This window comes from Amblyomma americanum, chromosome 5 (assembly GCF_052857255.1).
Source record: "Amblyomma americanum isolate KBUSLIRL-KWMA chromosome 5, ASM5285725v1, whole genome shotgun sequence".
In the NCBI taxonomy this organism is placed as follows: domain Eukaryota; kingdom Metazoa; phylum Arthropoda; class Arachnida; order Ixodida; family Ixodidae; genus Amblyomma; species Amblyomma americanum.
Window position 1 is genome coordinate 8,046,268 of NC_135501.1, and position 23,904 is coordinate 8,070,171.

At 45.2% G+C, this 23,904-nt stretch overlaps 1 protein-coding gene across 13 annotated transcripts in view; it reads left to right on the forward strand.

Annotated features, from left to right (window-relative positions):
- The window catches only part of LOC144132266 (glutaminyl-peptide cyclotransferase-like), a 237,140-nt gene that overhangs the window by 16,417 nt on the left and 196,819 nt on the right, over window positions 1–23,904 (forward strand). For 7 of the 13 annotated variants that reach the window (XM_077664568.1, XM_077664569.1, XM_077664579.1 and 4 more), the window contains one exon: window positions 21,890–21,920. The exons of 4 other annotated variants lie outside the window; for them this stretch is intronic. In XM_077664568.1, coding sequence (XP_077520694.1) covers window positions 21,890–21,920 — 31 coding nt within the window. The remainder of the gene's footprint in view (window positions 1–21,889; window positions 21,921–23,904) is intronic. 2 more of the 13 variants (XM_077664571.1, XM_077664572.1) reach the window with 1 other exon arrangement.

Sequence of the window (23,904 nt, forward strand, 5' to 3'; positions counted from 1 at the left end):
GTGGCAGTGCGTCAATTACCATTGTCATGGATGCTATCAGGTGGTGCGGCGTTGTGACGTGTGGGGCGAGGCATGATGGGTTCTTTGACACTATCAGATGCGGGGTCATAAAAGTAGCACTTGCTTCCCACGTACAGTTTGTCAAAGCTGAGCTTAAACGCACATTTCAGCGGCCGGATGAAAGCCAACAGTTTTGAGCGTGCAAACCGCGTGGGAGCAGCGAAGTCCTCTCTAATTGCAAAATCTGTGTCTTTGAGCTTACGTCCGCAGCTCAGTATGGTTTCTTTCGTCTTGAAATGAGCGAATTTTACGATTATAGGGCGCTTTTTTGATGCTGAAAAGTTACCAAGACGGTGTGCACGCTCTATGCATGAATGATCAAGTTTTAGGTCTAGATTGTTTTCGCAGAGCGACAGAACTTTTTCCTCGGAATCTTTCCATTGCTCATTGATGGAATCGTTGATCCCAAAGAACAAAAGATTTGCCCTGTGCATTCGATTGCTGGTATCGACGCTTGCTGCTTTCAAGGCGGCTATTTCACGTTCCAGGTTATGTGACACTCCTGCGTTGAATACATTGCCCGAGACACTTTGTTTATCTGCATCAAAATTATTTGTGCTATTTAAAAAGTCAGATATCCGCTTCTCTTGTGCATTTTGAATCGATTTAATTTGCTCAAGCTCAGCGTGTATCGCTGTTAGGCTGATTTCTAAGCGCTTAATGGCTTCCTGGATTTCAATGTCGTCGCTATTAGAGGGAGGTCCAGGGTTCTCTTCGACATCGCCGGACAGCAATAACATAAGCTGGCATAGCAAATCAAAGGCAAACGTGGTACAGCAAATATGGAGAAGACTGACAAAAAAGCGCTTCAAGTCGTAGGGGCACGACACCGCAACAAGGAATCTATCATCACTCCTTAATTCTTTGCAAAATGTGAGGTAACGAACCTGGAAAGTTAGCAGGTTGGTGAGCATCCTGTGACTGGCGGTATCATGCCCCAAGCAGCTGGCAGGTTGCTGACGGTTAAGTAGCCAGCGATCAGGTCCCGTGATTGATGACGTCGGTGAATGCCATGGTTGCCGGGCAGAGAGCCGGAAATGCACTGTGGGTGGCGGATCACTGGTGGTGTTCACTTGAGGCGGGAAATATCTGGTTGAAGGGGCGTTCGCTTCTTGTGAGCGGAAGAATCCGGTAGGTGGTTTGTAGAAGGCCGAAGGGAGGGCACTTTCCGGGATCCAGAACATCAGGACCTGGAAAGTTAGCAGGTTGGTGAGCATCCTGTGACTGGCGGTGTCATGCCCCAAGCAGCTGGCAGGTTGCTGACGGTTAAGTAGCCAGCGATCAGGTCCCGTGATTGATGACGTCGGTGAATGCCATGGTTGCCGGGCAGAGAGCCGGAAATGCACTGTGGGTGGCGGATCACTGGTGGTGTTCACTTGAGGCGGGAAATATCTGGTTGAAGGGGCGTTCGTATCTTGTGAGCGGAAGAATCTGGTAGGTGGTTTGTAGAAGGCCGAAGCGAGGGCACTTTCCGGGATCCAGAACGTCAGGACCTGGAAAGTTAGCAGGTTGGTGAGCATCCTGTGACTGGCGGTGACTGGCGGTGTTCTTAAATTCTGTCTTGTATGGTGTGGTGGTGATTGCTTGTTTTTTTTTTCCAAGGCATGTCATGAAAGCACCTTACGCACTTGCACCAATTTTGCTATATTTGGTGGTGACGAATAAATCAGTCGTCTGTGCTTGTTCTCTCTGTGTGTCATCTAACAAAAAGTAAAAACAGTGCTAAATTTAACACAGACCACACAAAAAGACCCACATCTTGTGCACATGTGCACCTTCGGGCACATCTTGGCCAATTTGCAGGGGGCAGAGAAGACCTTAGCAACCATACTTGTTGCCAACTCTTTTTTAGGTTGTGGGACACCTTGTCAATACACAGTATGACCGCTGGTTTGTCTTTGATGAAATCTTTTTTCCGGCGTTGCCCCTTTGGCCTACCCTTGAGTTTCTGCAGCAGCGCCTCGGTCACAGCTGCCAAGGCGTGGTCAGGGAATCCTGCTTTACGTAGTCTATTTGCCTCACCTGGAAGCTCGCTGGCGTCAAGTGAGAGCATGAATTGAGGAGTGCTGATTCCATGGAAAGGATGGTAATAGCCCTCTAAACAGTTTTGGACTGGTCCGAATCAAATGGTAAAAAGTCACTCTTGACCCTAGGATGGTAGCGCCAGTAAACACTTCTCACCCCCAGCTTAATGTTAAGGTCCAAAAACTGGAGACAGTCTTGCTCAGGAAGCTCATATGTGAAAAAGAGCCCCTTGCCATGTTCTGCGAACAGTTCTAAAATGTTCATGGCAGTTTCCTCATAGCGGCCTGTGTCATGTCTTTCTAAAATTACTAAAAAATCCTGAACATATCTTTAGAACATTTCCGTCGTCAGTTAGTGATGCCAAAATGTTGCCAATTGATGGGAGAAAAATGCTACATAAAACTGACGCGACACACAAGCAGTTGAAAATGCCCTGGTGTTTTAGGAACCCCTAGTTGTCAAACTGGATGAAGGTGGCATTAAAGGGGCTGCGATACACTTCTTGAACGGATGCCAGCTATACTTCAGATGGATTCTTTATGTCACACAGATGCTGACTCAAAAAAATTGCAGGAATCGATGCCTAGGAACGGGAGTTATTCAATAAAAAAATTTCAAAATACAAGCAAACAAAATGCTGGCCTAAACTCGATTTTCGTGCGGCTTGCCATTCCCATTTCGCTCTCCCACTAACGACACTTGGGCGGACCAATCAAAACAGCCTATCTGAGCACGTCGCGGACGTTTGAACTCCATGGTTGCCTGTTCTCTGTAACTCGTTCTTGCCAAGGCTGGCAGCGCCGTTTGCATGGTTACAACGACCATGTGAATGCTCAGCTGACCCAGCGAGGCTTTATCGTCACGGCGGCGTTGCAGATGGCAACACTGATCAGTGACGTTCCCTGACTTATGGATCCGAACGGGATCCGAACTGGATCCGAACTCAACCACGAGATACTGCTACGGTGTGAGATAGCCTGCGCATGATATCAGATACATTTAGCATAGTGCGTACCGATTGCTGATTGGTCACAGGGAGGAAGGAGCGCGTGCTATTGACAGGAAGCCGATAGTCAACTTTCGAGATAAAGCGTGCAAGGTGACTAGAACATTCTGGAACGACGTAGAATCAGCCGATCAGTCGAGATAAACAAAGCTAGAAAGAAGGTTTGAAGAATGAACAAACACTGCAAAGATTCACGACATTACTCCCCTCTCAAAGAAGCATCGACCCGATGCATTAAAACAAATAAGGTGACTAGAAAACGGATCGTGTGAAAATAAACACAGAGTGTGGAATTACAGCGTCCTTTAGCGCGCATAATGTGGCTTTAGACGGACGACATGGACAACTTATGGTCATACGCGGTGTCGCTGGGATGCAGTCATTACGTCATGGATGACTTTATAATCCAGTTCACCTAGCCGACGAAGAACCTTGTACGGGCCGAAATAGCGGTGCTATAGCTTTTCACTCAGTCCACGGCGGCGAATATGCATCCAAACCCATACTTGGTCTCCTGGCTTGTATTCCGTGTTGCGTCTTCGTAGGTTGTAGTGTCTGGTGTCGGTCCGCTGCTGGTCTTTCATCTGTAATCGGGCAAATCTTGATGCTTCTGCACGTTGAAGGTAGGCGGCGACGTTTTCTTCTTCGATAACGTTGGGCAGCATGGTGCCTAGCGTGGTCTTGGCCTCCTTGCCATGGACGAGCCTAAACGGCATCATCTGGATGGTCTCCTGCATTGCTATGTTGTAGACAAAGACGACGAAAGGCAGGATGACGTCCCAGGTCTTGTGTTCGGCATCGACATACATGGCGAGCATATCGGTGATGGTTTTGTTCAGGCGCTCGGTCAATCCGTTGGTCTGCGGATGGTATGCAGTTGTTCTCCGGTGGCTGGTTTGCCTGTAACGCAGGATGGCTTGTGTTAGTTCCGTCATGAATGCTGTTCCTCTGCTCGTTATGAGCACATTGGGGGCGCCGTGTCGCAAGAGAATGCAGTCCACAAAAAATTTGGCGACTTCTGCTGCTGTTCCATTCGGTAGGGTTTTTGCCTCGGAGTAGCAGGTCATGTAGTCTGTCACTATGATGATCAACTTATTCCCAGACGTTGCCTTTGGGAAAGGGCCAAGCTAGTCCATGCTGATGTGCTGAAAGGGTCTTGAGGGGGGGGGGGTTCAATGGGGTTCAGTAATCCTGCTGGTCGGGTGGGAGGGGTCTTTCATCGCTGACAATCTCGGCAGGTTTTCACATAATGTGCGACACGGGCAGACAGTCGGGGCCAGTAATACTTGTCTTGAATGCAGCGAACAGTGCGAGAAAGCTCGAAATGTCTAGCTGTTGGCTCGTCGTGTGAAGCCTGTAGAATTTCTTCGCAGAGACAAGCAGGTACAGCAAGGAGGTAAGCTGTGTTGTTCGCGGCGAAGTTCTTAACGAGGACATCATTCTGTGCACAGAAGGAAGACAGTCCTTCCTTCCTTCCAAGTACTCAATGAGGCGCCTAAGGTCGGGGTGTGAGCTGCTGTGCAAAAGAGCTGGGACTGATGGGTCCCATGAAGGCGTCTTCATTGTCATCCGGCGGTGGTGCATCTACAGAGGCTCGTGAGAGGCAATTGGCGTCAGAGTGCTTGCGTCTGGACTTGTAAACGACGGTGACCCGAAACTCCTGGAGGCGCAGACTCCATCGAGCGAGGTGGCCAGAAGAGTCCTTCAAATTGGCAAGTCAGCGCAGCGCATGGTGATCGCTCGCCACCTTGAACAGTCGTCCGTAGTGGTAGGGGCGGAATTTCGATGTAGCCCAGATGATAGCAAGGCACTCCTTCTCAGTTGTCGAATAGTTAGCCTTGTCCTTGGAAAGGGAATGGCTAGCATATGCAATGACTTTCTCCAGCCCGGCGCTTTTTTGAACGAAGACGGCGTCTAGGCCCACGCTGCTTGTGTATGTATGAACTTCAGTATGGGCGTTTTCATCAAAATGCATGAGGATCGGTGGGGACTGTAAACGACGCTGAAGTTCTTTGAAGGCTTCTGCTTTCGGCGCTTCCCATTTCAATAGCACGTCTGCTTTCGTCAGTTGGTTCAGGGGCTCGGCGATGCGCGAAAAGTTTTTCATAAATCGTTGGTAATATGTGCACAGTCCGAAGAAACTCTGCACTGCTTTCTTATTGGCCGGCGGTGGAAACTGTTCACTAGCAGCTGTTTTCTGCGGGTCTGGGCGTACTCCCTCCTTGCTAACGGTGTGGCCTAGAAACAGCCGCTCTTCATAGGCAAAGTGGCACTTCTCTGCTTTCAAGGTTAGGCCAGGCGACTTGATGTCACCTAGTACCGTTCAGAATCATTTGAAGTGCTCTTCAAAGTTCGAGGCGAAGACAACAACGTCGTCTAAATATACCAGACAAATTTGCCACTTCAGGCCTGCCAGAACTGTATTCACTACTCGCTGAAACGTCGCTGGTGCGGAACAGAGACCAAATGGCGTCACCTTGAACTCGGAGCCCCTCCGGAGCGATGAATGCGGTCTTCTCGCGATCTCTTTCATCGACCTCAGTTTGCCAGCAGCCACTCTTGAGGTCCATCAATGATAAATACTTGGCATTGCAGAGCCGGTCCAGTGTGTCGTCGATGCGGGGGAGGGGGTAGACGTTCTTTTTTGTTATGTTGTTTCAAGCGGCAGTAATCAATGCAGAATCGAAGTGCACCGTCTTTCTTTCTCACTAGAGCAACTGGTGCCGCCCATGGGCTATTTGAAGGCTGGATGATGTTGCAAAGCAGTTCTTCCAATTGGTCCCGGATGGCTTGTCATTCTCGTGGCGACACACGGCAGGGGCTTTGACGGAGAGGTCGAGCGTGCTGGTCGGTTATAATGCAATGCTTGGCAATTGGTGTTTGTCGGACCTTCGGCGATGACTAAAAACACTTGCTGCGGCTTCGAAGCAGATTGTGGATCTGGTCTTGTATGTTCTGGGGCAGGGCTGGGTTGATGTCGAAAGTGGGCGAGTTCGCTTGGTAAGGCAAACCTTCTGTGGATGGGTCGGAGAGAGCGAAGGAGTCTTGTACGTTGGATAATTCGTCTAAGGAAGCAATCATCGTTCCTTTGTTTATGTGCTAACTCTGCGCTGGAGTTAATCAGCAGTACTTCAGCCTGGCCATTGCGGATATGTGCGATGCCTCTTGCGATGCGGATTCCTTGGTCTGGAAGCAACTGCATGCTCCCCTCGATGATGGCTTCAGCGCTAATGGCTTTCGCGGCGCCTACAGTCACGATAACGCTTGAACGGGGTGGGACGCTCTCTTCTTCCTCCAGGACACTCGGGGCAGCATGATTTTGCAAAGTTCTCATCGAAGGGATGGCCTCGTCCGTCGAAAGCGTGATGAGCATGGATCGCAGGTCGATTTTTTCCTTGTGCTCATTAAGGAAACCTATGCCAAAGATCACTTCGCGGGAACGTTGCCGTCGCACAACGAAGGTCGCAGGATAGGTATGTCCTTTGACAATTACTCGTGCTGTGCATCGTCCTGATGGAGTAATGAGGTGGCCTCCTGTGGTGCGAATTTGTGGGCCTTCCCATGCAGTCGTGACTTTCCTCAGCTGCGCAGCAAATGTTCCATTCATTACCGAGTAATCGGCTGCTGTGTCGACTAGATCGGTAACTTTCCATCTGTCGATAACTGCTTCTAAGTCTGGCATTCTGGCTCTTGGGTTGCACGTCGTCCTGCGTGTCGGGCCACGGCATCGTCGGGTATGGGAATCGTGGGTAGAATGTGTCGCCGAAGCTTTTCTCGGTAGGTGTGTCGTTTTTAAGGCGGTTTGCATCTTGGTCGAGGTTGTCACTGTATGCGACGTCGCTGTGTTGGGGGCAGCGTTTTCGTGCTGCATGGTCGTTGGAGCATCTTCGGTGCTTCGCTCGAGAGCAACTTCACCTCCAGAGGTTGCTATCTTTAGTTTTCCCTGCGTGGGCTGGGAGACCTTCCTCATACCGCGGCTGTGTAACTGCGGCGTGGCGACGCAAAGCGCAAGGCTGACAGCGATGGTGAGCGCAAAAGGCGGTTCGGCAAGTACTCCTCTGGACGCAGGTACTCGTCGATTTCTTTTGGACGCTGGCCGAAGCGTGCTCGTGGTGCGTCGACATCAAATCCACGAAGACCGATACCTTGGTACAGGCAGTGACGAAGAATATGGGCGGCCTCGCCGCAATGGGAAGCAAAACGGTTGGTTGTCAGAAGTCCTCCAGGCATCGCATTTCCTGGGGCTTGAGCGTCGTTCATAGGCTGGGTGGGCGGGGGCAGGGAGGTGGCGTTTTGGAACAAGTGGCTAATCTCAGAGAGGACGTAGGTGGTGTCGGCGATGAGGAGTACATACTGCAGGTAGGTCATGGCCTGCGATTCTGTGGCCATCGGAGTGCCAGTGTTCCTGCTGCACTTCTTCCCTTACCACATGAGAGTTGCTGCTTGCGGCTGTGGGGAGGATGGCAGTAATCGGCGTAGCTCCTCGTGGATGATTTCGCGGATAACTTCCTGCAAGTTGTCGCTGGTGGTGGTCGTTGTGCCCGGACGGATTGCACAGACAAAGGAAGGCTGGTAATACTGCCAAGCTCGGACGTCGAAGGTTTTCTCGATGTTTCTTGCATGATTTCGTCGACTGTTTTTGGCGGTTGGTGGACGAGGCTGTCACAGAATTGTTCTTTTACGCCGCGCATTAAAAACTGAACTTTCTTTTCCTCGGTCATCTCGGGGTCAGCGCAGTGAAAGAGGCGCTTCATTTCTTCCGCCTAAACACATACGGGCTCATTCGGAAGCTGGTTCCTGGACTCGAGGAATCGTTCAGCTCTTTCTTTCCTCACGGCACTGTTGAACGTGCCATGAGGCAAGACTCGTGGTTTTCATACCACATGCGTGCTGAGCCCTCCAGTGCGAAAAAGACGTGCCCGATTTTCGCCACATTATTCCAGTTGTTGAATGACGCCACGCGCTCATATTGGTCCAACCATTCTTCGTGGTCTTCACCTAGGGATCCCTTGAAAGGTGGCGGCACCCGCAGCTACTGCAGTATGATCGGTGTTGACATCTGTGGCGAGGTTGCGGTGCTTGTAGCAGCGTCTTTTCACTGTCTGGTGCAGTCTGGCAGGGTCCCGAACTCAGGCTCCTCTCCCTGGAGACGTCGGCTGGCTCGGTGAGCTGCTGGCTCGTTCTCAGGTGCGTAGCGCAGAGGGCTGGCATCACGACTTGAAGGGGGCGTCCGGAACATGGAAGGCCACCCAGCACCTCCACCATATGTCACGAAGTGGTGACTGTAGTCCGGATAGCAGAAAGGCTGCGAAAATGGTGTCTAAACAAAACTCTTTATTTGGGCTGACTTGCGCCCACGATGGACTGAATCATTCGGCGGCGGCGTAGCAACAGGTGTGCTCGGCGGTCGTCGAACAGAATGCCCGCCGCTGTTGGCCGTGCTCAATTTAATGCTGATAGCGAACTTTCGAGATAAAGTGCAAAGTGACTAGAACATTCTGGAACAACATAGAATCAGCTCTGCTTTGATGCAATCATTCGAGATAAATCTGGTGGCGTCTTGCATCGCAAACAAAGCGATAATGTGGGCTGCTGGCAGCTTTGAAGAATGAACAAACAAATAAGAACGGAAGACTGGACGAGTCGGTAAGGATTCATGTTTAACTGCGCAAAAAAAACAAAGGCAGAGAACAAGAAGGCAGACTGTCAACTGATTATTTATTCAAGGAAAAGAAGCCTATATATGTATCCTCAGCCCGCGGTAAGACAGGCCAAGAACACGAAAACACAAACACTATCACACACTATCTTGGCGCATGTAACGTGATGCCACTGTGATCACCCACCGAAAAAGCAAACTCCGCATCGTCAGAGACAACATAAAAACAGCAAACCCAAGGGCGCACTCCTATCAGGCTAACACCCCATACTGCCTGCTGGCGTTAAAAAAGCTGTGCAAAAAGGGCATCTCCCTGTCAATGTTTTTATGTTGTCTTTGACGATGCGAGTTTGCTTTTTTGGTGGTTGATCACAGTGGCATCACGTTACATGCGCCAAGATAGTGTGTAGTAGTGTTTGCGTTTTTGTGTTTTTGGCCTGTCTTACGTCGGGCTGAGGATACATATATAGGCTTTTGTTCCTTGAATAAATAATCAGTTGATAGTCTGCGCCTTCTTGTTCTCTGTCTTCGTTTTTTTGCACAGTTAAACATGAACAAACAAACACTGCAAAGATTCGTGGCAATATATATATGCATCATTGCGCTTTGGGTGAGTTGGCTGTTCATAGTGGATAGAATACTTGCGCACACAACAAACATGGACAAGAAAGAGGACACACACAGGTGTAAACTTCTACTGCATTTTATTGCAAATGCAACATATATATATGCTTCCACGATCAGATAAATGGCTAATAAAAAAACACTTTCATATCTGTAATGCCACACGTGCTGAACACGAACCGACTCTATCGTACTTTTCCCTCATTCAAAATGTTCAATTCTTTATCAGTTAAGGCTAACGATGGAGCACTCACACATGCCTGCCCACATCTAAGATTTTCCCTGGCCTCTACAATCTCTCGGGTTAACTTATCCTTGGGGGAATACAGAATCCAGCATTTATTGAGTACAGAACTGCACCCTTTGTACGACCGGCAATGCACTACCATGTGTTCTACGCCTTGCCGCACCTTGTGACAGTGTTGTGCTAGATGTTCATTTACGCATCGGCCAGTTTGGCTGATGTAGCATTTGCCACACGACAAGGGTACCGAATAGACCACAGCTTCCTTACAATCAACAAACTTATTTTGGTGTTTTATCGTGCATTTGACACTATCAGGTCTAATCGGACAGCTCCTCGTGCATAGTCTGTCTAGTTTCATGGGGGCCGAGAAGGCGATTCTAACATCAGAGCGAGATCCTATCTTCTTGAGTTGATGGGATATTTTGTGGATATATGGAATGACAGCCATTTTTTGCTATTTTCTCGATTCTGCTTTCCTTGCTGCTTCTGCAACTCACTCTTCAGCGCTCATCCTTGCCTGAATCTTTCTTTTGCGGTACATGCTTTCCAGAACTGATAATAAGCAGTTAATTGATGATAAGAATTGATAATAACTGACTGATAAAAAATTGAACTTTTTGGATGGGGGAAAATTACGATAGAGTCGCGGTTCAGCATGCGTGGCATTGCAGATATTAAGGTATTTTTTGTTCGCCATTTATCTGATTGTGGAAGCATATATATATGTTGCACTTGAAATAAAAATGCAAGTGCGATAAATATTTTTTTACCGATGGCTTCGGTCTTAGGCAGTTGCACTCATATTTTAACAATCCACAATCTACAATGCAGTTTCCTTCTTTTCATATTTATTTATCTTGTTTTGAGAGCAACATTTGGTATTTAATTGTGCGGTGAAGTTTCTTGGCTTTTCTCTTGACTGAAGTGATATCTTTTGATACGTTCACTTGCCACATAGCACATGGTATTTAGAAACAGCGCGATGAAACGCGGACAACACGAAGAAACGACACACACGAGCGCTGACTCACAACTGAATTTTTATTTTGAAAGGAAAGATGCTTAAATAGAAGTCATGAGAGGGGAGGTAACAGTGCTGCTGCAGGGATAACCAGCAATCAGTGTGGTCACGTCACAAGATTTCAAAAACAGGAACAAACGAAATAAGCGATAAAAAGACAGTGTAAAGAGCCGCAAAAAAATGGTCATGTGACAATAACAAAAACAAAACCAGTGAAAAATTACCCAAAAGGGCGGAGAATGCGTTAAAACCATGAGGGACACAGAGGGGAATATACAAGTGAATACATAAAAAATGAAAAAGGTAAAAGCTTTAAAACGTGCCCAGAAAGGGGGATTAAAAGCGTTAAAATCTTGTAAGACGCTGCGGAAGATAAAACAAGATAAAGGCACTACCAACAAGGGATGGTGGGGATAAAAATGCAGTGGAAGTTTGCACCTGTATGCGTGTCCCCTTTCTTGCCCATGTTTGTTGTGTGCGCAAGATTTTCATCCACTATATATATGCAACATGTGGCCTTCAATAAACATAGCTGGAGTCAGCGCCCGTCCTGTCAATCTTTCTGTGTGGTTTGTGCTAAATTTAGCACTGTTTTTACCTTTTGTTTGGCAATGCTTCACCAACTAGCCTAGCAAGGTGTACTGTCTATGTGTCCTTTGTGTCGTGTTTTTAGCGTAGCTCGTTTCTGCTTCACAAGAACAACTAGCCTAATAGCAATTCTTGGTAACGTGTGCTTGTCACTTTTCCACGCGTGCCAGACTGCTATTTCAGCCCCTTTTGTGATAAATGTGTGCTGACACAAACAGGCCTGATAATGTGGAAGGCGTCGCAGGTTTCGCATGCACACCCGAAGTGCTTTTGATGTCCGGCTAGACATCTATTGAATGAGCCACTGCACAGTGCTCTTCTCAGAACTGGTGATTTAAGCAGCGTCGTTACTGCATAGACGGTAGGGTGAGAACTGGCATTGGTGGTTATTTGCACTCATTTTTGATCAATGCACATGTTCTCCGCATTTTCCCCTGAACTTTTTTGATTTGCTGCGGCCACCTCGACCTTTCGCAGCTCCCATCACCTGCCGTGAACTCATTCATGGGCCTTTCCAGTACTGTTTCTTAGGAAAACTGCTTTTAGCCAACTCTGCACCACTTGCGCCTGCAGATTCTCAAGAGCAGCACCACCTGCCCTGTTTATTTATTTATTTATTTTACCCCCAGGGCAAAGCATTACAGAGGGGAGTGGGTAATACATAATAACACTGCAAATACAAACAGCAGAGAACAATAAATTACCAAAACATAGATAAGTTAGAATAAGTGATCAACACAATATATCATTCAATAGAAGCGGTAACAACAGACCGAAACAATACAGGGTCAGGAATTGTGGCAACTGAGGAAGGAAGGTGGTTCCAGTCATGTGACGTGCGAGAAATAAAAGAATCCGAGAATGTTTTAGTTTTGCATGTAGAAATGCCTACCTTATGTATGTGATATGTGCGGCGTGAAATATATGAAGGGGGAAGAAGTAACTCGTAGTGAATAGACTCACGATGAAATATTTTGTGAAAAAGGCACAAGCGTGCAATTTTGCGTCGTGATGCAAGTGAAGTTAGGCCCAGGGTAGTCTTCGTAACGGTTACGCTTGATGTACACCAAAAGTCGAAGAGAATAAACCGTGCTGAATTGTGTTGTACCATCTCCAGTAGGTCGATCAGACTCTTAAGACCAGGGTCCCAGATTGATGAAGCATATTCTAGTTGTGAACGTACGTGTGTGGTATAGAGTAGACGTTTGATGTTAGTTGGGTTAGTATTTGATTTAGAGAAAACCTAGCGCAAAAGCATGCAACCACAAAGACAGAACAGACGAGACACAAGCGCTAACTCACAACTGGCTTTTTATTGAAGCAGGATGCAGTTTATATACGGTGAAGCTTCAAGGGGAGAGAAGGGTGACAAAGAGGAGAAGGTAAACAAAGGGAACATTGCTTCGCAAAAAACAGGCAGGCAGCCAAAAAATCATACAAGAAAAAGAAAAAGTTACATGATAACTGTATCTAAAAATTGATACTCTGAATCAAAAAGAGATAAAGAAGGGGTACTGATGCACCTACTGCCATATTTCTTGATGTAGAAAGCCTCCAGACTAACACGCGCCGTCTTATCTGTGCTCTTGCCAAGAATCTTTGTCTCATTCAAAATCGCCTCGCACCCGTCGCAGCTCATTACGTGCGCAACCAAATGTGCGTACTTTTCTTTTAAGTCTGACAAATTTCGGGCATGGTCCCCCAAGCGCTCATTGATGCAGCGGCCAGTTTGACCAACATAAAACTTCCCACATGTTAAGGGGATAGCGTAGACCACTCCTACGGAACACTTGATAAATGGAGTGTTGTGCTTTATCTGGCAACCCCGCTTCCTAGAGCTGGCGATTCGGGGGCACAACTTTCCCAGCTTAAGCACGACACTTCGTTTATCAAGTGTTCCGTAGGAGTGGTCTGCGCTATCCCCTTAACATGTGGGAAGTTTTATGTTGGTCAAACTGGCCGTTGCATCAATGAGCGCTTGGGGGACCATGCCCGAAGTTTGTCAGACTTAAAAGACAAGTACGCACATTTGGTTGCGCACGTAATGAGCTGCGACGGGTGCGAGGCGATTTTGAATGAGACGAAGATTCTTGGCAAGAGCACAGATACGACGGCGCGTGTTAGTCTGGAGGCTTTCTACATCAAGAAATATGGCAGTAGGTGCATCAGTACCCCTTCTTTATCTCTTTTTGATTCAGAGTATCAATTTTTAGATTCAGTTATCATGTAACTTTTTCTTTTTCTTGTATGATTTTTTGGCTGCCTGCCTGTTTTTTGCGAAGCGATGTTCCCTTTGTTCACCTTCTCCTCCTTGTCACCCTTCTCTCCCCTTGAAGCTTCACCGTATATAAACTGCATCCTGCTTCAATAAAAGCCAGTTGTGAGTTAGCGCTTGTGTCTCGTCTGTTCTGTCTTTGTGGTTGCATGTTTTTGTGCTAGGTTTTCTCTAAATCAAGTATGCACCAACTAGCCCAAAAAGAGGTGTTAATTGGGTTAGTATAGAGTGAAAGTTAGGTCTCATATATCCAATCGATGCCCGGAAAGTTAAAATCACCGAATAGAAAGATAGATGACGAACAGTAGCGCGTTACTAAAACAATAATGGTATCATGAAGCTCTGCAACAAATGTAGGAGATGCATTAGGCGGTCGATAGCGTGCGCCTAGGATTATTGTCCAGTAGCCTAGTTGAAGAGCATTGTTAGTGATGTGCTCAATGTGCGCATGCCAGCTAAGGTTAGACGTAATATGAATTCCGAGGTACTTATATCTTGTAACTGGATCAAGTAACACATCATTAAGAGTATTTACGGGCAGTTCACTATTAACACGAGAAATGTGCATAAGTTGGCACTTTTCAGCATTTCAAGTCATATTCCAAGTTTTGCACCACGTTGAGATAGCATTAAAGTCAGACTGAATCATGTGCTTGTCACTATCATTTGTTATTTCCCGAAAAAGGACGCAGTCATCGGCAAAAAGATGTACAGAAGAAAAAAGGTTACTGGGTAAGTCGTTGATAAATGTAAGAAAAAGCAGGGGCCCCAAGACGGTGCCTTGGGGAACACCGGAAAGAACAGGGTGAACGGTCGAATTGACGTTGTTGACGGCAGCAAATTGCTGACGATGGGTAAAAAAAACTTCATGCCATTTTAGAATGTTAGTGTCTAATCCTACCATGCGCAGTTTTAGTAACAAAAGATGGTGGGAAACCTTATCAAATGCCTTCGCGAAATCTAGGAAAATGCAGCCGGTGATCGAGCGGCAGTCTAAAATTTCGTGAAGTTTGTGCGTGAATAAGAGTTGCTGTGTTTCGCATGAATAGGATTTCCTAAAACCGTGCTGAGAAGGATGAAAAAACGAGTTTGATTCAAGCAAAGTGAAAATATGTGAAAAGAGTATGTGCTCTAAGATTTTGCATGGGATGCTGGTGATAGATATAGACTGGTAGTTAAAAGCGAATGTTTATTACCAGATTTATGCATAGGAACCACCTTACCTATCTTCCAATCGGCCGGTAGTTCACCGTTTTCCAATGATTGCTGAAATATTTTAGTTAAGGCAAGTGATGAATACATTTTTGTACTTTTCAGGAACTTTGTAGTAATGCAGTCAATGCCAGCACTGGAGGATATCTTAAGATTATCAATTATTTTAACTATACCGTCAGAATGTATGCCTGCAAAGTACACTGGGAGGAGGTTGTCATGAGCCAGTTGAGGGAAATCCGCAGTTTCACTACTTAAAAAAAAGCTCGAAAATACATCATTCAGTACATTTGCACAGGCAGTATCGGATATAGGTTCGTCACTTGAATTCGTTAGTATTATTCTAGATGTTTCAGAGGGGTTAATGACGCTTCAAAATTTTCTTGGGTTATTGAGCAACATACCCGGTAGAGTGCTATTCTGGTAATTTGCTTTAGCGTTCTTGACCGCAGAATTGTAACTGTAAGCTGCAGAGCGATAACGGGACCAATGATGTTCAGTGCGTGATTCTTTAGCTGAACAGAAGAAGCGTTTCTTATGGTTTGGAAAGCGCTTAAGATGCGCGTTATACCATGGCGCATGCAGCTGATAAGATATTACGCGAGTGGGTATGAAACGGCTGGTGAGATCCAAGATTTGTTCTTGAATAAGAGCCACTTCACGTTCACCGATCGCGAGTCGAATTCGTCGAAAAAGGTGGCCAGGAGAGAACATAGTTCATTATTAACTTTGTTGAAATCAGCGTGATGATACATGCGTATTATTTTAGTGTGACTAGCAGATTTTATAATGGGAATGTTCACAGAAAAATTGAGCAAAGAATGGTCGCTTAACTGGGGCATGGAGGTTATTTCTGAGCACAGTTCTGGGCATGTTGTTAGTACGAGGTCTAATGTACTTGTTACTTCAGTAATTCGTGTAGGCTGAGTAACAATTTGGGTGAGATTAAACAGTGAGCATAAATTAGTGAATTCCTTGCATAGTGTCGAAGAGGTGGATGGTTGCACCGAGGACCAATCAATGCCCGGAAAGTTAAAATCACCCAATAGAAAGATAGATGACGAAGGGTAACGCGTTACTAAAACATTAATGGTATCATGAAGCTCTGCAACAAATGTAGGAGATGCATTAGGCGGTCGATAGCATGCGCCTAGGATTATTCTCCAGTAGCCTAGTTGAAGAGATACTCATATAATTTCGATGCTTAATGTTATGTGGACTCGATTTTTTTACTGACTGCTAGTAGTACGCCACCATCTTGCCGATCTTTCCTGTCACAACGATATAACTGGAAATGATTTGGTGAATCGAATATCTCAGAATCACGTATGTACTCATGCAGCCAAGTTTCAGTTAGGATGACGATGTCAACGGAGCACACACTTATGGCAGAGGAGAGTTCTGTACGTATTTTGATGATACTTCGGATATTAGTAAATAAAACTGATGTTTGAGCTGCGCTTAGACAATGGTCACTGCCCCTCGGTAACCGTTAGGCAGATTTACAAGAGCTTGATGCAGCGGGGAGAGACGAAGGTGCATGCTGGGTGATCGGGTTGGTGCATTCTGCAGTAATCTCAAATGTTTTATCGTTTACAGGGTCACACATGTAGGATCTGTCGTTCACTACCAACTTATTGTAAACACGTAGAAGCGCACAAAAAACACGCACGAAGAAAGCGACTTAGACACCACGAGCTCAGTCTCTTTTTTCGTGTGTTTGTGTTTTTTGTGCGCTTGTACGTGTTTGCAATGCTCCTACTCGCCCAACAGTCCGTGCTTCTGAACTTATTTTAGCTTTAAAGATGGAGAGCCGGGCAGTGATTTGGCGAAGCCAATAAGTTTTTTGCGTGCTTGGCGTGTGGCAAACGAGTAATCTTCTGTCACTTGAATGTCTTCTTCATTGAAGTCTTTTTTACACTTCAGAATTTTTCTCTGGTGTTGAAGTTGTTAAAATTCACAATCACCGGACGGCATCCAGATTCAGAATACCACCCTAATTGATGGGCCCCATCTATGTTATTCGGCGATAGTTCAGGGTCAACGTATTCTGGCAGGACGTTTAGAAGTTTTTTTTCCATTTCATTCCATGTTTCATGGTCATTCTCATCGCCGATACCATACCATGAAAAACTAAATTTTTTCTACGACTCTGGTCTTCTAATTCATGAATTCGTGCCTGCAGCAGTTGATTTTGTTTGCGAATATCAAGAGCAGTGCATTCGAAATCCTGCTTTAGTTCATCAATTGCTTCAAGTGAGTGTTCAACTGTCATAAACCTGGAATTCATATTGGCGAGGGCTGAATTAATACTCTGCTGTCCGCTCCATAGTTCTTCCATGGTTTTCTTTATATCTTCGTTACTGGCTGAAAGCACGTCTGAATGTGCCTGCAATTCCTTCAAGATAAGAAGTATTTCCATGTTTTGCTCCGATTGTGGTAATATGACATTAGCGGCAGGGTTACTCTTCTCGCCCGAGGTGTCTGCGCTCGAATCACCGTCGATTATTTTGGTGCGCGTGTGAAAAGGACCTGGATTTACTTTCACATCTCCCGAAAATAGCAAAAGAAGACAGCTGTTGAAGCATTCAGTCAACACGCTCAAAAACACCCGTGGGCACGGGATCAGCAATAAGCATCGATTGTCACTTTTCTTAGCATACAAAGGTATGTAGTTACGCACCTGGATGGCAAACAGAGGCAGTCTGTTAGCCACTGTCGCTGCAACGCTGCTCTTGTGCTCACTGAAGCGGTCCCACGGACACCAGCATTTAAATACTGGCGTTGAACTTGCTGTCGATGACCATGCCGCAGCCGTGGAGTGATAAGGACTGTTCACAAATCTTGAGGGTGCCGCCTGATGAACGAACTGAGGCAATCGACAGGAAGCAAACTGCGTCACTTAGTGCAGAGAAGCACTGTCACGGGCAGGATGGCAGATGTTGTAGATGCTGTGCGTCACAAGTGGAAGCAGCACCTGGATGGCAAACAAAGGCGTTCTGGTTTTACTTACATTTACTTACTTACTTTACTTACTTACTTTGTTTACTTACTTTACTTTTACTTACTTACATTTACTTATTTTACCCTCAAGGCCTGGAGCTTTACAAAGGGGAGTGGATGATTGGAACAAATACAATAAAAAGGTAAAGCAGGCAAGTCAATGCTCTACATATTCAATGTTGGCTAATGCAGTTAGAAAATGAGGAAGGTCTTCAATGGTGGTAATCGATCTAGGAAGGTGCTTCCAGTCTTTAGATGCTCGGGGAATGAAGGAGCTACTGCATGTTTTTGTTCTGAATGGTGCGATTCCAACCTTGTGTGTGGGTGGTCCAGTCAAGATGTGATATATGAGGGTGAAGGGATGAGTGCACTGTGAATCTTGGTACAAATGTGAAAAATTTTATGGAATAAGGAAATGCGAGAAAATTTTTGATAAGTTGATGAGGGTAGGGTTAATATGCATTTCATTGATGATATGCTAGCAGTGCGATGATAGGTATGCAGAATGAAATGAACAGTTATTCTGAGCAAGTTAGGGGGCATAATTTAGGTTAGCGCAAGTGGGGTCCCAAATGAATGCAGCGTATTCTGGTTTGCTATGGATGAGTGTCTTGTACAAGAGGACTTTAAGTGAGCTAGGAGGAGAAGAAAAACTACGACAAAGATAACCAAGCATGCGGTTAGCAATGCTGATTATGGTGTTAATGTGAAGGGACGAAGTAAGATCAGAAGAGGTTCCATAGCACAAAAAGCAGATACACGACAGAACACAACCAGTCGTGTCCCTGTTTTTTTGTGCAATGGAGCCTCATGTGAATTGCCCATTAGCTCGAGCAATCATCGTTCTAAGATCGGATGAGAGTTCGAGGCTGAGATAACGATAGGAAGTGATAGATTTGAGTGCACTTTTATTTAGGTAATAGAGGCTAGGACTGGAAGAATTTAGAGAGACAGCTTTCTGTATAGATTTTCCACAAATCTAGTGATAGCATCCATATCATCTGAACTGTTAATTTCACAAAAGACAACGCAATCATCAGCGAATAAATGGATGTTATAAGGGAGCAGCAGTGTAAAATTGGTAGTGAGGTGTTGAAAGTGGTAAGTGAATATAGGCAAACAAATGTCTTCGTCCTTGCCCATTGCACATGGCGCTCAGCAAGGAAGTGCCTTATTGTTTAATGTATATGTGAATGATATTGTGAACATAGACACTACAGTTCAGTTTATTATATATGCCAACGATAGCAGTACCATGCCCATGTCTGGTTTTAATATTTGGCACATCATTACAAAATGCAGCGAGATTCTTGAGAAGCTGTCTGGTTGAAACTCAATCGAATTAGTATGAATAAGATGGAAAGTTGGGCTAGTTGGGCTCCTTTCCAATAAACCAGTTGTGAGATGGCGTGTTTTCAGTGTCTTTTTTTTTGTGCCTCGTTTAGTTGGTGCCCACCTATTTCCATCACAAATTAGAATCACCCCATCTAAAACAGAAGCTATAGTGTTTCTTGCCAGAAATAAACCGGTTTCAATAAGTGAAGCTATTCATTTGGACGCCCAGAAAATTGATCTTGTCAACCACCATGACATTCTCAGAGTCTATTTCTCTTCAACTTTAAGCTGGGACCTACACAGTAAAGCTGCAAATGTATAATACATCAGTTAACACCCTCTTAATGTACTGCTCTTTAGTTTGGGGCACATCTACTAGGTCTAACTTAAACAAACTTGCATTTATATTGAGGGAGATAATGCGTCGCAATGCAGATATTAAATCGATGTCTTCCTGTAAGAATCATTTCCTTTCCTAAATATTATACGCGTAGATAATGTATACGAATTTTGTTTGTTACAGGCAGCCTACTACGCTTCTCCACACATAGAAAACACTATAGCATCACTTGTGTCCTTGGAACGGCGCATTCCAAATGCTAATATTAACACAAGATATACAGATCAATGGGTGATCCCCCGTTTTCACACTTTCTACAGATATCAGTCCCTTACATATAACCTTCCTGCTGCGCTCAATATATATTTTTTTATCGATTGCTTCGGTATTAGGCGGTTGCACTCATTTTAACAATCCACAATCTACAATGCAGTTCCCTTGTGTTCGTATTTTTTTACCGAGTTTTGAGTGTAACATTTGGTATTTAATTGCGCACTGAGGTTTCTTGGCTTTTCTCTTAACTAAAGTGATATCTTTTGATAAGTTCACTTGCCACATAGCACATGTCTGTTTAGCGCTATGTGGCAAGTGAACCATCACCAACTCACTCAAGCTTCCACTCTGATTTTGATGCTGTATATCTGGTTTATGGTTTATGAAGGTTTAACGTCCCAAAGCGACTCAGACTGTGAGGGACGCCGTAGTGAGGGGCTCCGGAAATTTCAACCGCCTTGGTTTCTTTAATGTACACTGACATCGCACAGTACATGGGCCTTTAGAATTTCATGTATGTAGGGAAACATATTGTTAGCCATGTAAGTTTTTTTTTATACATTGGGGTGGGTGGATGTCCCCGTACAGTTTTTTACCCTGCTCTCATCAAGCTTTCAGCTTTTAGACCAGGAGACCTCTCCAAACGACTTGTTCGGCTGGTTGGTATTTCATGCTTCTAATTCCACAGTGCAAAAAATGGACAAGGATGACAGAGGGACATCACAAAGCGCTGGCTACAACCAAGTTTATTGCCATGTGCTGCACCTACATATATGCAGTGTAGCATGCACGTGAAGTAAAAAAAAAATACAATAACATGCTCTCTCCAGCTGCTGCAGCAACCATCATGTGCATGCTTAAGGCCTGCAAAAAAAATTATATAGTTGCAAGGAACACGGGCCCCTGTTGGCACGAACCTATATTCTTTATAGGTACGCGGACAGATGCACCAGAGAGCTGGGGCTGCTGAGATTGCGAAAAAGGCAGACGACAGTGTCAGTATACTATTGTTGTTTCTAAGTGAAAAAGAACTTATTTTCTTAGGATTGCAACGCGACAGTTGATTGAGAAGGTCTTGAGTTGTTGTACTTGGCATCATCTCACTATATAATTTTTTTTTGTGGGTCTTATGCATGTGCCACGTGTGGTTTGCTGCTGCAGCTGGAAATATCGTCACATTTTTGCTTTTGCTTCGCGTGCACGCTGAGCTGTATATATGTAGGCGTAGCGCATGGCAATAAACTTGGTTCTTTGTAGTCGGCTCTTCGTGGTGTCCCTCTGTCATCCTTGTCTATTTTTTGCACTCTGGAATTAGGAGACCTTTGTAGTTTTTGGAAAAGTAAAACCTCTATTTATGTATGTATGTATGTGTGTGTGTGTATATATATGTATGTTTGTACATACGTGCATAAGTATATGTGGGGCAGGTAGTGACTGCAGATCCGGATCACGAATAACTAGATGAACTAGAGTGGGGTGGAGTGCATTTGTCAGGTTCTCTCAAATCATGAAGGGCAGTTTACCAATAACCCTCAAGAGAAAAGTATACAACAGCTGTATCTTACCAGTACTCAACTGTGGGGCGCAAACATGGAGGCTAACGAAAAGGGTTCAGTTCAGCTTAAGTTAAGGACAACGCGGCGAGCTATAGAAAGAAAAATGATGGATGTAACATTAAGACACAGGAAGAGGACAGAGTGGGTCATGGAAGAAATGCAGGTTAGTGACATCCTAATTAATGACATCTTAGGTTAGTGACGTCCTACAAGAGGAAGAAATGGGCTGGGGTAGGGCATCTAAAGCGAAGACAAGCGTAGCAGGGGCAGCAGAAAGTTGGGTGGGCAGATGTGATTAAGAAGTTTGCGGGGATAGAGTGGCTGCAGCTGGCACAGACTAAGGTTAGTTTGAGAGATATGAGGGACACCTTTGCCTTGCAGTGGCCATAGTCAGGCTGATAGTGATGATGATGAGAGACGTCTTTTGGACGAAAAAAGAAGCGACCATTCTGTAGGGTGGTTTTTTATGCCTACCTGAGCTGAATCATTACAAAGAAAAAGGCCCAAATGTGGTGTCCCATTAGTGGAGTGGCTGTGTGCTCGGCTGGTGTACTGCATTGTGGTCCTAGTCTGATCTGTGGGTGTTGCTATGTTGCTGTGAGTGTTGTCGTCCATGTGTGTGACCCATCTTGTGTCTCTGTTTCTCCCTGTGTTCTTCCCCCACCGGCTGCCCTGGGCAAGCGGACACACCTGCAGGTAAAGCCTCTTAAAGGGGGGGGGGGGACTCTGCTGGTACATTCACCCGTGCTTACAGTTCTGCCTTTTTCCACTTGTCTTTGTAACTTCTGTGCCGTAATGTCTCGTAAAGTTCTTTCTGTCACATGTGGAGGCTGAGAGTTCTACTTTCAGTCCTTGTGCCTTAATTATTACTGAGTTTGTGTCCTCTTTGTGTTCCAACATGGTTGGCATTACCAAATTGATTGAGAGCTTAAAATCTTAAGTGCCCAAGGTGACATCAGTCCCCAGACCACCTGAACCCTATTACTCATTCCAAGCTTTTTCAAAAGAGAAGGTAATTTCAGTCCTTGAATCAAGTGGTGCACATTTATGCAGAAATTACTGCTGAGTCATTTTACTTTTGTCGCCTTGGATACTACCACCTAACCCCTTGTGCAGCAGCTGGACGCATGTCTGGACGCGTCTAAGAGACTGCAGTAAGGATACATTTGCTGTCTTTTACAAAATCATTGGAACAACTGTGTACCCCTTTCACCATTTGTATGCATGTTAGACATGCAGACAGCTTGTGCCTTATAAAGGGCTAACTAAATTTCTTGAAACAATATCATTCTTTCATACGTGCCAGCAGAGATTTAGGGGACTGTTTTCCTGCAAAACTCTTCTTCAGTTCACCAAAGGTGACACTGTATCTGGCACTGACTACAATTATCTTCACTTTGTCGAGGCTTTCAGTGGAAATTGCACAGGCTTTCAGTGAGTATTTTCAAACCGTTTTCTCGTCTAGCAGTGAACATAACCTTTTAAATTCACAGAACACTTTTGAGGATGTACCTGTTGTATTGGTTGACGGAGTCTTAACTTTGTTGCATAAACTCGACGAAAAGAAAAGTCCAGGTCCACATGGCCTTCATAATGCATTCTTGAAACGATACGCAGCTCATATCGCACCTTTCCTGGCAAAGATTTTTCAGGCTTCTCTAGAGACTTGCGCAGTACAAGCTGATTGGAACATAGCTTGTATCGTACCACTACACTAAAAAGAAGGTAAATTCACAGTATGTAATTACAGACCAGTGTCAATTACATGCACATGCTGCAAGGTTTTAGAGCATACACTGGCAAGCTATATTTGGTCTTATCTAACCGAAAAAAAGATTTTATCACCACACCAACACGGATTCAGGAAAGGGATGTGCACTGTTATGCAATTAGTAACAACTGTAGTATATGAATAAGCAAGGACACTTGACTACTCTGGTCAAGTAGACGTGCTGTTGTTAGATTTTTGTAAAGCAGTCGATAAAGTTGAGCACAGCAAATTACTTTATAACTTAGAATGCACTGGACTTCGTAGTTATCTCATGAAGTGGATAAGTTCATATCATGAAAATAGCGCAAACTTCACAAAGGACGCGGAAAGGGAAGACGAGACAGGCCATTTCTACGTCCTTCTTGAAGTTTGCGCCGTTTTCGTTGTGATGAACAACCAACTGGCTCATGATGTGTTCTTCTTACCTCAAGGATAGCGACCAATTCATAGAAATTGATAGCAATTTTTCTGATGTCCTCACTGTAACTTCCGGGGTGCCGCAGGGCATTGTGTTAGGCCCTTCCTTCTTTTTTATATAGAATAATTATTTGACTCTAGTAATTCCTGACTGTTTCCATTAGACTTTTCTCAGATGACTGTATTGTCATCTGCGATTGTCTCCTGCGGCGGCGTGAACAGATCAGTTTCGCTGGCCACTGCATGAGAGCACTGTGCTATCGCCGCAGCCGATCACGCCTCATGTTGAACTGTAACACACTCTTGCATTGCGCATTACACATCATCATCTTCATCAACTTCCACCTGCGAAATGAACAGATGAGATCAGCTTGACCTCAATCAGAGCTTAACCTGAGTGTAATATCGTCACCAGACGTTCAAATGACCCAGCATAGCAGCACTGAACAAAAAAGTTAAAAATTTTCTTGCACTCGCAGCGTGACAAAGTGT